General features: G+C 38.7%; 1 protein-coding gene across 10 annotated transcripts in view; it reads left to right on the forward strand.

The window, feature by feature from the left end:
- Window positions 1-16,000, forward strand: part of NCOA6 (nuclear receptor coactivator 6) — a 113,729-nt gene that overhangs the window by 32,595 nt on the left and 65,134 nt on the right. For all 10 annotated transcript variants that reach the window (XM_063633593.1, XM_055265893.2, XM_063633592.1 and 7 more), the window contains 2 exons: window positions 3,222-3,333; window positions 13,358-13,641. In XM_063633593.1, the coding sequence (XP_063489663.1) occupies window positions 13,407-13,641 (235 nt within the window). In that variant the 5' untranslated portion in view covers window positions 3,222-3,333; window positions 13,358-13,406. The remainder of the gene's footprint in view (window positions 1-3,221; window positions 3,334-13,357; window positions 13,642-16,000) is intronic.

Here is a 16,000-nt window from a genome sequence, read left to right on the forward strand (position 1 = left end):
ATAATGCCCTAATACCTTCTACTCAGTTCACATTCAGTTTCCCCCAGCTGCCTAAAAAATTATTTTATAACTGTTTGCTTCAAACCAGATCTGAGTAACCTTTCTGCATTGCATTTGGGTGTTATGACTCCCAGTCTCTTTTAATCTAGAACTCTATCCTTCCCCTATTTTTTCCCCCAAGATTTTGGCTTTTTGAAGAGACCAGACCAGTTTTATTGTAGCAAGTTCCATATTCTAGTTGTGTCAGATTATGTTTTCTTGTGATTTTTCTTGTTGCTCTATCTCTTGAATTCCTATGAAGGAGAAATTACGTTGAAGACTTGTTTAGACCTAGGTTAGGCACTTTTGGTAATAATACATCATAACTTAGGCTGTGTACTTAAAGTTACATCACATCAAGAGGCATAAATGAAGAGTCTCACTCTGATTGTTGCTTAGTTTGATCACTAGGTTAAGCTGGTGACTGTCGCATCTTCCCATTATAACGGTACTCGATTTTTCCTCTTTGCAATTCGGAAGTAATCTCTGGAATGATCCTTTGGCACTGTGGTGACCTGTTTTCCAGCAATTTTCGATCATGCAAAAATGATTTTTAGCAACCTGTGATCATCCTTGCCTGAATCATTTATTTCATTCGGGGTTGCTAAATGGTTATTTTGACATTCTTTCTTTCCTTCTACATTTATTAACTGGTAGTCTTCTGTAAAAGAGAGCTTTGCCGCTCTACTGAGGATGAACCCTTCTGAAAAGGCTGTAAATTGCTTATTTCTTTCTCTTTAATTATCAATCTTCAGAATAAGTCATTAATGTCATAGCTACCTCCAATGATGGGAAGAGGTGTTTGGGGAAGAGGTGTTTTTTTGTTTTTTTCACTCTCTGAGTCATTGCTGGAGATTCATGGATTCTTATTCATGATGTCAATTTTAGTCATTATTCTCTTTTGATACTCAAATTGTCTCAATTTGCCCAGTGGAAAACCCTTAAAACTGGCTCCTGTGTTCTTGTAACACACTCCTCATTAGTATGAGTGCTTCCTTCCCTCTGGTATAACATCATTTTTTAAATTCACCTTGTAAGATAACCATTTTTATTTGTCTCATTTCTCTCTAGAGTATTTTAGCACTAGCATATATAAAATATTTTTTCTCCCCTTTCTCCGAAAAAAGTAGAACAAGGTACTCAATGGTTTACTCTGTTTTTTTCTCTCAAAAATATATCTTGGAGATCTTTTTGTGTCAGTACAGACAGCATTTTCCTTCTTGCTGTGTTTCTTTTTTTTTTTTTTTTTTTTACATTTCATTTTTATGGATGTTCTAGAATTTAAATCAGTCCCATTGATGGACATCTGGGTAATTTCCTAACTTTTCTATTACAAGCAGTGCTGTAGTACATAACACTATACATATGTCATCTTATATGGTGATAAGTGTATCTGTAGGATTGCTATCCAGAAGTGGAATTGCTAGGTTAATAGTTTATGCAATTGTAATTTTTTTTAAGAGATGAAGTTTCACTGTGTTGCCCAGACTGGAGTGCAGTAGTTATTTACAGATGCTATTATAGCTCACCACAGCCTTGAACTCCTGGCCTCAAGTAGTCCTCCTGTCTTAGCCCCTCAAGTACCCAGGATTACAGGTGTGTGCCAGCACACCCAGCTTGTAATTGTGATTTTTAAGACATTACCTAATTGCTGGTGTTGTACCAATTTGCACTACCGCCAGCAATAAATAAGAGTGCCTGTTTCACCATAACCTTGCCAGGAACAGTAAATTATCAAATTTTTGGAGTTTTGCTAATCTGATGAGTGAAAAATTGTTTTTTGCTTTTGTGTGAGGGTAAACATCTTTTCATATGTTGAATGTTCATTTGTATTTCTTTTTCTGTGAATTTTCTGATCATATTCTGTGTCCATTTTTATACATTTGTCCAAATTGATCTTTTTATTTTATGTGTCTGTATAAGCACATATACATACACGTACCTATGCATATATTTTTTTCTATATCATTCTATATAGGGAGATTTGTTCTTTTATCACTGATATGATTGCAAGTATTTTTTTCTTAGTTTTTTTTTTTGACTTACAATGTTTTTTGCTTCGCAGAATTGATTTTTTTTTTGCATTTGAACTTATCAATCTTTTCTCTTATGGCTTTATTATTATTTTGTTTTAGAGACAGGATCTAGCTTTCTTGCCCAGACTGGATTGTAGTGGCATGATCATAGCTCACTGTAACCTCAAACTCTTGACCTCAAGTGATCCTCCTGCTTTAGTCACCTGAATAGCTGGGACCACCGGCATGCACCACCATGCAAGTTCCATGCATAAGTTTTATGTCTATAGTAAAGAATATTTCAAGACTTAAACTGAAAATTTAATGAAAAATATAATGTATAGATATTATGGATAAAATAGGAAAAAAATTTATACCTAAAACTTTGTGAAGTTTAAAAAAAGCTAAATTTGAAATCCTGTTAGAAAAGCAAGTCTTATATTTTGTATGTGTACAAAATATTTTGTTTTGGGCTCTAAGCATATGCAGATAGTGTGACCCGATGTTAATTAATCTTGACAGAATTAAGAATGAAGATATAGAGAGGGCTCTAAGGCTTAAAGTGACAGTTTTATGATTCTTAAGTGAAGCTTGTATAAGTCTGTGAGTTTTGCTTCTACTATCTTTGAATGCTTGCTGATGAGTGGCCTAAAATCTCAAAAAAGGCTGGGGGCAGTGGCTCATGCTTGTAATCTCAGCACTTTGGGAGGCTGAGACGGGTGGATCGCTTGAGCCCAGAAGTTCAAGACCAGCCTGGGCAACATGGTGAAACCCCGTCTCTACCAAAAAAATACAAAAAAAATTATCCAGATGTGGTGGCATGCGCCTGTGGTCCCAGCTACTTGGGAGCCTGAGGTGGGAGGATTGCTTGAGCCCAGGAGGTTGAGCTGCAGTGAGCTATGATCTGTTACTGCACTCCAACCTGGGTGACAGAGCGAGACCCTGTCTCAAAAAAAAAAAAAAAAAATCAAAAAAGATAATCTTTGTAGACTTGATGAAAACCCTATTTTAACATTCTCTAAAGATGCCAATGTTGACTTGATAACTTGTGATATTTACATTGACTTTTGTTGAAAAGATAGGTTATGTCTGTAATTTCTATGTAATACCATGGCTTTATTTTTCTCTCTCTCTCTTTATGTTGTTGTTGTTGTTGTTTGTTTTTAGAATTTTGATTTGGCTGCTGGGCTGCTACCTTGAAATCCAAGCCCTAAAAATGCCAGCTTCTTTGGACTTAGAAGATGACCTGGATAAATGATAAAAATTAAGAAAGATTTTGGTGAGTGAAACCTTATGTGAAAGAGTTAATAAAGCCAATTTAATGCGTATTCTTTTGGGTTTTTCTGATACTGTCTCTCTTTTTGGAAAAACTGTCTAGAATGCATTTATTATTCTTGGAGACATTTAATAAAATACAGATGCTATTCTTCTGTTTTTAAATGGAGTTTTTACTACAAACTATGTAGTTTCTCATCTTTTTTATAAATGATAATCTTAGGTTTCACTGTAGAAGACAATGAAAGACCAGTAAACAATACTTATTTTTAGAATTTATGTTGATTAAAACGATAATAGGATATTGTACTTCAAATAAATACCTTTGGTTAAAAATAGAAATAAATATATGTTGAAAGTTACAAACTCAACATAACTCTAGTTTGATGCTGTATTTAGATCTGAGGTGAGCTAAAGCCCGGTAAAAATTAGATTGTTTTTATCTTGAAATTTCTGTTTCCCTCCCTCCTAGCTTTTGTATAGCACTCCAATAACAGATCCTGGCAGTCCCCTGCTGGGAGCTATGTCATAATGGGTTTAAATTGGCACAAGGTACTCTTCAGAAGTGCTTCATAAGCCCACATGAGAAGTTGCTAATATTAGAACATTTTTTGCATCATCTCCCTGCCCTCTCTCTTCCTTTTGAGAATTTCCTTCATGTACAGTATTATGACAGGGGCTTGGGTATGTTTCTTGGTGCCCTAACATCCTTAGATTTTTATCTCAGTTTGTCGAAATGACTACTCTGGCAAGCAGTCATTGTTTACATTAAATGTAATTTAAGAGTTTATTGCTGGTTTTCCTTAAAGACACTGACATTTGCAAGTTACTGAGAAGTAGTTTTTGTATCTAGAACGTTTTTTTTTTTTCTTTCATTCTGAGACTTAAGAGCTTTGTGCCAGGAGCAGAAGGCCGTCATTTCTGCCAGGGTGAGCAGTGCATTGAGGTATGACCAGTCCTTCACTCCCAGATCCTAGGAGGAAAGAAGGAGTGCTGTTAGGAACAAAGAAGGAAGCAAGCACTGTAGAGCTGTTGCCACAAGCAGCTACTCTTCTGTGTAAATCTTTATCTGACTGACAAAGACTGCTGCTCCCTACTTAGAGAATACTCATGATGGGTGCACAATTGACATTTTAAAGCAATAAAAAGATACAAGAAAAATTACCTAGGGAAAATATTTTTCTAAAAGCATGTTTTGAGAAGAAATTAAATGTGCTACTTTCTGTGTGGAGTGGGCTGAGTTCTGAGTTGTTAAAAATGCATCAGGTTGAAATGCACATAACATAAATTAGCCATTTTAAAGTGAACAGTTCAGTGGCATTTAGTAGATTCACATTGTACAACCACCACTTCTATCTAGTTCCAAAACATGTCTGTCACTCCAAAATGAAACTTCATAACCATTAAGATGTCCCATTCCCAATCCCCTATACCTCCCGCTCACAACCACTAATCCGTCTGTCTGTCTCTATGAATTTACCTATTCTAGATATTTCATACAAATTAGGCCGGGTGCGGTGGCTCACGCCTGATATCCCAACACTTTGGGAGGCCGAGGTGGGTGGATCACTTGAGGTCAGGAGTTTGAGACTAGCCTGGCCAATATGGGTGAAACCTCATCTCTCCTAAAAATAAACAAAATTAGCCAGGCATGGTGCGTGCCTGTAATCGCAGCTACCTGGGAGGCTGAGGCAGGAGAATCACTTGAACCTGGGAGGCAGAGGTTGCAGTGAGCCAAGATCACTCCACTGCACTCCTGCCTGGGTGACAGAGCCAGACACCGTCTCAAAAATAATAATAATAGGCCAGGCGCGGTGGCTCACACCTGTGGTCCCAGCACTTTGGGAGGCCGAGGCGGGCACATCACGAGGTCAGGAGATCGAGACCATCCTGGCAAACACAACGAAACCCCGTCTTTACTAAAAATGCAAAAAATTAGCCAGGCGCAGTGGTGGGTGCCTGTGGTCCCAGCTATTCGGGAGGTTGAGGCAGGAGCATGGCGTGAACCTGGGAGGTGGAGCTTGCAGTGAGCCGAGGTCACGCCACTGCATTCCAGCCTGGGCAACACAGCGAGACTCTGTTTCAAAATAAATAAATAAATAATAATAAAATAAATAAATGGAATTATGCAATATATGACCTTTTATGTCTGACTTCTGTTACTTAGCATATAGTTTTTGAGGTTTATCTACATTGTAGCATGTATCAGCACTTCATTCCTTATTATATCTAAATAATATTCTATCTATATATATCTACCACACTTCATTTATCCATTCACCTGTTAATGGACATTTGAGTTTTCGGCTATTGTAAATAATGTTGCTGTGAATATATGTGTAATTTAGAGTTATTCTTAATTATTATTATTTTTTTTTAGTAGAAATGGGGTTTGCCACATTGGCCAGGCTGGTCTCGAACTCCTGACCTCAAGTGATCCACCCTCCTTGGCCTCCCAAAGTACTGGGATTACAGGTGTAAGCCACTGTGCCCGCCCAGCCTTTCTTAAATTTTGTTTTTACATTAATGTTTTTCAGTGAACATCCTTCCATTTAAGGCAGGAATAATTGCCGTAAAGAATATTATTTTATTGTTATGCTGTGTGTGACTATAACACTTTGACATTTACTGAGTATTTTTAGTCCTTTAATTTTTTTGAGACAGAGTCTCACTCTTGCTCAGAGCAGCAATAGTGCGGTAGCACAATTTCAGCTCACCACAACCTCCACCCTTCCCCTCACTCCCCTCAGGCTCAAGGGATTGTCTCACCTCAGCCTCGTGAGTTGCTGGGACTACAGGCACACACCACCAGGCCCAGATAATATTTGTACTTTCTGTAGAAATGGGGTTTCACCATGTTCCCCAGGCTGGTCTCAAAAGCCTGAGCTCAAGCCGTCTGCCCACCTCAGCTTCCCAAAGTGCTGGGATTACAGGTGTGAGCCACCACACCTAGCCATAGTAAGCCTTTATGCAAAGTTGGAGTAGGAACTTGGGGAACTGCTGATAAACCTGTGACACAATATCAAGATACCTGTAAATACGATGTCAGGCATTTGATGCGTCAGTAATCAGAAAAACTGTTGGATCTCCTCTTTGTAGGGCTTTACAATAACGTTTTTATCTTTATATTTTTCTAAAGGTAAATTATTTGTTAGATGAGTAAGAAAGATACCATTGTTGTCATTGGTTGACTTCCATAGATTGAAACTTGAAGAAATTGCATTTGATCACTGCTATTCACTTAACTTTTCTCATTACTACTACCATAGTTCCCTCAAAGTTTGTTGAATAAAGCTTTCTAGATGCTGCTTCATATAGCACTTAGATGAATTGTTGATTTCCTAATATCAGGCCCCCACGTAACCTATGGTATATATTTTTTTGTAAGTTGTAACTTGAAATTTTCAGATGCTTTGAACTTGACACATAATCTAGCAATTCATTGGCACACCAAGGCAAAACATCAACCTGCTAAAGATATTTATTTATTTATTTATTTATTTATTTTTGAGACGGAGTTTCACTGTTGTTACCCAGGCAGGAGTGCAATGGCACTATCTATGTTCATCGCAACCTCCGCCTCCCAGGTTCAAGTGATTCTCCTGCCTTAGCCTCCCAGTAGCTGGGATTACAGGCATGCGCCACCATGGCCGGCTAATTTTGTATTTTTAATAGAGACGGGGTTTCTCCGTGTTGGTCAGGCTGGTCTTAAACTCCCGACCTCAGGCAGTCCGCCTGCTTTGGCCTCCCAAAGTGCTGGGATTACAGGCTATTTATTTAATCTTCAACTTTAAAACCTACATGTCGTTCAGTTAAGCCTAAATATGACGTAGGAGGTGGAAATCGACTCCAGAGGCAGGGCGTGAACACCAGACCAAATTGAGGACTAGCTAAAACAGGGATGGAGCAGGAGCAGCTTTCCATAAGACACATCCACCAGTGTGCCATGTCAGTTTACCATTACCATGACAACACCCAGGACTTACCACCCCTCTCCGTGGCAATGACCTGACTACCCAAAAGTTACCATACTTTTGCTGGCAATTTCTGCATAAACCACCTGTTAATCTACATGCTTAAAAGTAGGTATAGGCCAGGCACGATGGCTCATGCCTGTAATCCCAACACTTTGGGAGGCCGAGGCGGGTGGATCACCTGAGGTCAGGAGTTCAAGACCAGCCTGGGCAACATGGTGAAACCCCATCTCTACTAAAATGTGTCACCTAACTCCAGCCTGGGTGAGACAGAGCTAGACTCCATCTCAAAAAAATTAAAATAAATGAATACATAAAAGTAGATATAAATATAACTGCTGGCCAGGTACAGTAGGAGGCCAAGGTGGGCGGATTGCTTGAGCTCAGGAGTTCGAGACCAGCCTGGGCAACACGGTGAAACTCCATCTCTACTAAAATACAAAAAATTAGTCAAGCGTGGTGGCATCTGCCTGTAGTCTCAGCTAATTGGGAAGCTGAGGCAGGAAAATTGCTTGAACCTGGAAGGCGGCGGTTGCTGTGAGCTGAGATCACACCACTGCACTCCAGCCTAGGTAACAGGGCGAGACTTCATCTCCAAAAAAAAAAAAAAAAAAAAAAAATTAGATATAAATGTAATTGCAAAACTGCTCTGAGCTGCCAGTCTCGGCACACTGCCTATGGGGTAGTCCTGCTCTGCAGGAGCAGTCACAGAGTTGTAACACTGCAGCTTCAATAGAGCTGTTTTCTTCTACCCTACCGTGGCTCACCCTTAAGTTCTTTCCTGGGTGAAGCCAAGAATGCTTGAAGGCTAAGCCCCACTTTGGAGGCTTGCCTGTCCTGCATCAAATACAGGTTAATTTGTAAATGGCAAAGTTTGTTTTGAGGTTTTTCCTCAATAACTTGTTTCCTAGGCCTTTTAGGCCATCTCCAAAATTGATCTCACTCTTTTAATTTTTTTTTTTTTTTTTAAGAGCGGGATCTTGCTCTCTTACCCAGGCTAGAGTGTAGTGGCACAATCATAGCTCACTGTAGCCTTGACCTCCCAGGCTCAAGCAGTTCTGCCACCGTAGCCTCCCATGTAGCTGGGACTACAGGTGTGCATCACCACAACTGGTTAATTTTTAAATTTTTTTTGTAGAGACAGGGTCTTACTGTGTTGGCAGGAGTGGTCTCAAAATCCTGGGCTGAAACTATCCTCCAACCTCAGCCTCCCAAAGTGCTGGGATTACAGGCCTGAACCACCACACCTGGCCTATTTTGTGTTTTAAAAAGATCCCTCTGGCTGCTGTCTGGAGACAGATTGGAGGACGATAAGATTGGAGCCCACTTTTTAATGGGGTTGTTTTTTTCATAAATTTGTTTAAGTTTCTTGTGGGCTGTGGATATTAGACTTTTGTCAGATGGGTAGATTGCAAAAATTTTGTCCCATTCTGTAGGTTGTCTTTTCACTCCGATGATAGTTTCTTTTGCTGTGCAGAAGCTCTTTATTTTAATTAGATCCCATTTGTCAATTTTTTTGTTGCAATTGCTTTTGGTGTTTTTATCATGAAATCTTTGCCCATGCCCATGTCCTGAATGGTATTGCCTAGATTTTCTTCTGAAGTTTTTTAGTTTTGGGTTTTACATTTAAGTCTTTAATCCATTTTGAGTTAATTTTTGTAAGGATGGTGTAAGGAAGGGGTCCAGTTTCAATTTTCTGCATATGGCTAGCCAGTTCTCTCAGCACCATTTATTAAACAGGGAATCCTATTTAGTCATAACAGTCTCTCAGATCACAGCACAATCAAATTAGAACTCAAGATTAAGAAGTTCACTCATAACCACACAACTGTATGGAAATTGAACAACCTGCTCGTGAATGACTTTTGGGTAAATAATGAAATTAAGGCAGAAATGAAGAAGTTCTTTGAAACTAATGAGAACAAAGAGACAACATACCAGAATCTCTGGGACAGTGTTGAACAGTATTAAGTGGGAAATTTATAGCACTAAATGCCCACATCAAAAAGCTAGAGAGATCTCAAGTTAACAACCTAACATCTCAACTAAAAGAACTGGAAAATGAAGAGCAAATAAACCCCAAAGCTAGCAAAAGATCAAGAAATAACCAAGGATAGAGCTAAATTGAAAGAGATAGAGACACGAAAAACCCTTCAAAAAATCAGTGAATCCAGAAGCTGGTTTTTTGAAAAAAAATTGATAGATCACTAGCTACAATAGACTGCTAGCAGGCCTAATAAAGAAGAAAGAAGAATTAAATAAACACAATCAGAAATGATAAGGGGGCTATCACCACTGACCCCACAGAAATACAAACAACCATAAGAGAATACTATAAACATCTCTATATACATAAACTAGAAAATCTAGAAGAAATGGATAAATTCCTGGACACATACACTCTGAACTGAACCAGGAAGACTGAACCAGGAAAAAATTGAATCTCTGAATATACCAATTAACAAGTTCCAAAATTGAGGCAGTAATAAATAGCCTACCAACCAAAGAAGTTTCTTTAAAAATTATTTTTTTTTGGAGGGAAGGCCAGCAATTTTTCATAGACTGACTTTCAATTTCTGTTTTTTTTTTTAAGTACTGTGTAATGCCCATAGTATTGTTAAACTGACAATTCCTGTATCTGCCAGTAGAAGGTTTTCCAGATCTAGATACATAGTCCTCATGTCATGACCAATGACCTGTTTAGGGAGACTATCAAAGTCCAGGCTTTTTAGTTAGTCATCTTTCTGGTTAAAGATTCTTTTGGAAAATGTTTCTTAGATTTTAAATTGTTTTCTTGCAGTTGTTCCAACTTTGGAATAGCTACTAAATAGTTATAGTTTTTTAGGCAGTCATCATTTTTCCTGCTAAGCAGCAACTTTTAAGCCCTAAAAATCTTCATTAGTTGTGTTTAATTACCTCTAAAGTTGATTAAAAATCTGTAAAATGCAGATGGCAATCAAATAAGGGCAGTGGTATTAATTTGAGATTTTCTGACTGCTGTTGTATCTTTTTTTTTTTTTTTTAAATTTTTAAAAAAATTGAGACATGGTCTCGCTGTTACCCAACCTGGTCTGGAACTCCTGGGCTCAAACAGCCCTCCTGCTTCTGCCTCCCAAAGTGCTAGGGATACAGGTATGAGCCATTGACCCTGCTGTTGTTTCTTAATCACCCAAATCAGTTTCATTGTAACAGTCGTAGCACTAGAAAAGGATGTAATTGCCAGAACACAAGGTGCTCTGCTCAAATTTGGAAGTATTTTTGCCATATTTACTTATAACAGAGGAATTTTTCCCCCAAGGATTGCTTAGGTTGGTTTTGGAAAGCCTTTGCTGCTGAAGTTTAGTCACTAGTAATTTTTTTATTTTATTTATTTATTTTTGAGACGAAGTCTTGCTCTTGTCCCCCAGGCTGGAGTGCAGTGGCGCGATCTCAGCTCACTGCAGCCTCCGCCTCCCGGGTTCAAGTGATTCTCCTGCCTCAGCCTCCCAAGTAGCTGGGATTATAGGCGCCTGCTACCACGCCCAGCTAATTTTTGTATTTTCAGTAAAGACAGGGTTTCACCATGTTGGCCAGGCTGGTCTTGAACTCCTGACCTCAGGTGATCTGCCCGCCTCAGCCGCCTAAAGTGCTGGGATTACAGGCGTGAGCCACCTCACCCAGCCTATTTTATTTTTATTTTTAGAGACAAAAATGTTGCTATCACCCATACTGGAATGCAGTGGCACTGTCGTAGCTCACTGTTGCCTCAAACTCCTGGGTTTGAGGGATCCTCTCGCCTCAGCCTCCTGAGTAGCTGGGGCTATAGGCGTGCACCACCACACCCAGTTAATTTTTTTGTTTTTTGTAGAGACAAGGTATCACTGTGTTGCCCAGGCTGGTCTTAAATTGCTGCCCTCAAGCCATCCACCAGCCTCACTATTTAAAAAAGAAAAATTGGTTGGACATGGTTGCTCATGTCTGTAATCCCAGCACTTTGGGAGGCCAAGGTTGGAGGATCACCTGAGCCTAAGAGTTTGAGACCAGCCTGGGCAATATGGCAAGATGCAATCTCTACAGAAAATTTTAAAAATTAGCTGGGCACGGCGGTACACGCCTGTAATCCCAGCTGCTTGGGAAGCTGAGGCGAGAGGATCACTTGAGCCCAGGAGGTTGAGGCTGCAGTGAGCCACGTTTTTGCCACTGCATTCCAGCAACAGAGAAAGACCATGTCTCAAAAAAAAATTTAAAAAAAAATGTTAAACAGTGTTTCAGTTACTTTTTTTCATTTATGCAAGGAATATAACCATATTACAGCAGTTTTGTATTTCCTAATGATTTGCAGCATATTTGGAAAATAGGAAAATAAAATGTATCAGTGATCCTACCAACCTAATATAGTTGCTTTTTAGGGGATTAATTTTCTTATCCATCTTTTTTTAAGAAACTTGTAATTATAGTTACAAGTTTAAAGAAATAATTCGTAATACTTTAATAATATAAATAAGTGCCATAAATAAAAGGCTGGACACGTGCCATAAATAAGTGCCATAAATAAATAAAAGGTGGCTCATGTCTGTAATTCTAGCACTTTGGGAGGCCAAGGTGAGTGGCTTGCCTGAGCTCAGAAGTTCAAGACCAGCCTGGGCAACATGGCAAAACTCCATCTCTATTAAAACTAAAAGAGATTAGCCAGGCATGGTGGTGCTTGTGTGTAGTCCCAGCTACTCAGGAGGCTGAGGCAGGAGAATTGCTTGAACCTGGGAGGTGAAGGTTGCAGTGAGCCAAGATCGTGCCACCGCAGTGCAGCCTGGGCAAAAAAGTGAGACTGTCTCAATCAATCAATGTTGTATTATAGTTAAAATTATAAGGAATTATTTTATTGGAACATTTGTGGGAGGTTCTTAGGTTTCCATGCCATTTTTGCTTACCACAAATGCTGAAAATTAATGTTCATTCATTTACTTTTGGGTTAAGTATGTGATCTTCAATCCCCAAGCTAACAGGAAATGGCCACACTGTGTGATCTTTAATGCATGTACTCTTTGGTAAGCAGCATACCTGAAAATAGCAGAAAATGTAACTTCTTTATATCTAAAATTTAGGAAGCAATTTAATTCTGTCCAGAACACAGTTCTTTACCTCCATAAAGATTACCTGTCCATATCAACCCCCCCTTTTTTTTGGTTTGTTCTTTTTTTTGAGACGGAGTCTCGCTCTCTTGCCCAGGCTAGAGTGCAGTGATGCGACCTCGGCTCACTTCAACCTCTACCCTCCTGGATTCAAGCAATTCTCCTGCCTCTGCCTCCCTAGTAGCTGGGATTACAGGCATACACCACCACGTCCAGCTTATTTTTGTGTTTTAGTAGCGACAGGATTTCATTATGTTGGCCAGGCTGGTCTCAAACTCCTGACCTCAAGTGATCTGCCCACCTTGGCCTCCCAAAGTGCTGGGATTACAGATGTAAGCCACTGCGCCCAGCCCTTTCATATAAGAATTTTTAAGTGTTTATTTCAGAATCATTATTTTAAGCCATTTCACTGTTAATAACCATTAAAAGTTGTTTAAAATGGTTCATGAAAGACTTCAGAATTTTAGGTAATCATCCAGTTGCTATTAGTCAGGTCTGGTTGTGCTTTGTAGTTTGGAGAAAGAAGAAGGCTTTAGAAACCTTGGCTCCTTTTAAGCTTTTGTCAAGACAGAAGTAGGGGAAGTCTTGGGGAGCCCTTTGCTCCGTGGGGTCAACCAAAGACCTATAATTCTCAAAAAGTATGTGCTTGTTTTATTTTCTTGTGATCCTTTGTTCCCTTCTCCTGACATTCTAGCTTATAAAAAAGTGGCATATAACATAATAAATAGAATGTTAAATTTAAGACTAGTGTATTTTTATTTTTGGTAACTGTAAGAACTAATTGTTTTAGAATATCATAATTAAAATAGCTTATCTTCTCTGTAATTTCTTAATTTTTACAGTATCTTATTGTCAAATAAATTACAATTTTCATAGAACTATGAATTATACATTGTTGAATGCATAACTATGCATTGTAATGCTCTTTTGCATCTTCTCTTTTCAGAAGTTTTCTTATTGTCCTCTTGGCATATGCTTCTGGAATAATATTCACCATGGTTTTGGATGACCTTCCAAACTTAGAAGACATCTATACTTCCTTGTGTTCATCAACAATGGAAGACTCAGAGATGGATTTTGACTCTGGACTAGAAGATGATGACACAAAAAGTGATAGTATTTTGGAGGATTCCACAATTTTTGTGGCCTTCAAAGGAAATATAGATGATAAAGACTTCAAATGGAAATTAGATGCAATATTGAAAAATGTGCCCAATTTGTTACACATGGGTAATTTGCTTTAATTATTTTTTCTTCCTGTTACTGTTTTTGAAATGTTTGCCCTTCCATGGTTATCTTGAGTTTTATAAAGCAAGTTTGCTAAATTGGGTCAGAAGGCTGAATTTAAGCACAGAGGTGGAATTTTAGGATTTTAAAAATATACATGTTTTCTTTCTTTTTAAGTACATAGAAGAACTGAACATAAAATATTGCTTATTATGGAAATTGTTGAATAATCTTCTCTAGTGGATAAAAGTAATTCTCAAGACCCAAATTTATTTGTTTTTAACTCTCTGGTCTTCATTTTCCTTACCTGTAAATTGAAAAGGTTAAACTGAATCCTTAAGGACCCTTAAAGCTTAGAAAACTTATTATTCCATGAGTCTGCTTATAATGTACTTTAAATTTATTCCTTTAACTTTTATATCAGAAGTCACTAGCTGACAGCTTGCTGGATCCAGTCTGCAGCCATTTGTTATTTGGCCCACGTTAGTGTTTGAGATTTAGTTTGTTTTCAGTGTTTGAGTTTTATTGCCAGTGCTTTAAAAATTGAGATATATTGCATGACAATCCAGATTTTTACATTTGTCTTTAAAAATAGGAAGATCTAATAACACTGAGTTCTCCCTCTTTCCCAGATGGTACTAAGTAGCAGCTGCTTCTGAGAGCAGCCCCACTTCACCACAGTTCCCATCTGGCTTCTTCACACATTTAGATTACCTGTCCATATCTTGTGGGCATTTGTGGTTTTGAACCTTGATTTAGATGTTCTCTATTCTAGTTAGCACAATTATCTAATCCCTTCAGACATAGTGAAAAGCCTAGATTTATTCCTTTTATCACAAATCCTAAATTGATCAAGAGCTAATTAGCTTTCTTTTAAGGCTTGGGGGTTTTATCTTTTGAGATTTGTTATCTGGACGGAAGCTGTTGTTTTTTCAACTGCTTTTCACTGTGTTGTACAAGGTTCTCCATAGTTATGCGTTATTTAGCATACAATTAAGAATTTTTCATGTAGTTATCAACATTATTGTAACCATAATCATAGTTATATATTATAAAGGTCTAGCTGGGCCTGAAATTGTTCATTGCTCTTCATTAATTACCACATTTTTCTGTTGTTTACATATTGCTAACTCAATTTATTTATGGCTTTCAAATAAATTACCAAACCTAGGCCAGGCACAGTAGTTCATGCCTGTAATCCCAGCACTTTGGGAGATTGAGTTGGGTGGATCACTTGAACCCAGGAGTTCAAGACCAGCCTGGACAATATAGAGAGACCTCATCTCTACAGAAAATACAAAAATTAGCTGGGCATGTTGGCGTGCGCCTGTGTTCCCAGCTACTCAAGAGGCTGAGGTGGGAGGATCACTTGAGCCCAGGGAGGTCAAAGCTGCAGTGAGCTCTAATAGTGCCCCTGCACTCCAGCCTGTGTGACAGAGTGAGACCCTGTCTAAAAAAATAAATAATAAAGGTGGGCGCAGTGGCTCATGCCTGTAATCCCAGCACTTTGGGAGGTCGAGGTGGGTGGATCACTTGAGGCCAGGAGTTTGAGACAAGCCCGGCCAACATGGTGAAACCTCATCTACTAAAAGTACAAAAATTAGCCAGGCGTGCTGGCAGGCGCCTGTAATCCCAGCTACTCGGGAGGCTGAGGCATTGCTTGAACCCGGGAGGTAGAGGTTGCAGTGAGCGGAGATCATGCCACTGCACTCCAGCCTGGATGACAGAGTGAGACTCTGTCTCAAAAAAAATAAAAATAAATAAAAAATAACCAACTCTAGATTTATGGTGCTGTCAGATTATATTCTTGGTCCAAAAAGTATTTTAAGTCAAATCTCTCAAATATGGAAGTTCAAAAAGATTTTGATAAGATATAACTGTTATGAATATGGATTTTTCTGCAAGCATATTACAAGTGTTAATACCATAAGCAAATTTGATGTTTGTGTAGAATATGTATAAGATTCCAACACACTTCAGAGTGGGAAGAAGTCCTGCAGTGTCTATGATTGGTGGAACCAGGATCCCCAAACTTCCTGCCTTTTGCTGTTTGGAGGCCTACGTGTAATGGAAAGGAAATTGCCCTGAGAATCAGAGCTGGGTTTTAATGTCATCTCTGATGCTACTAGTTAGCCACAGGATTCTGAGCAAATCACTTAGGCTTTCTGGGCCTTGGTTTCCTCTCCTGTAAAATAGTCTTGGACTAGATATTGTCTAATCTTTTCTAAATTCCTGTGATTGTGTTATCTCATTCCTTTTAGCAAGTTTTCCCTTTTTTTTTCCACATTACAACAAGTTAACTCCATGTCTGGAAAAGTTAACATTCAATGTACAATGGTTTAAGAGCTGGAAGAGGCTTTAG

Source organism: Symphalangus syndactylus, chromosome 24 (assembly GCF_028878055.3).
Source record: "Symphalangus syndactylus isolate Jambi chromosome 24, NHGRI_mSymSyn1-v2.1_pri, whole genome shotgun sequence".
NCBI lineage: Eukaryota > Metazoa > Chordata > Mammalia > Primates > Hylobatidae > Symphalangus > Symphalangus syndactylus.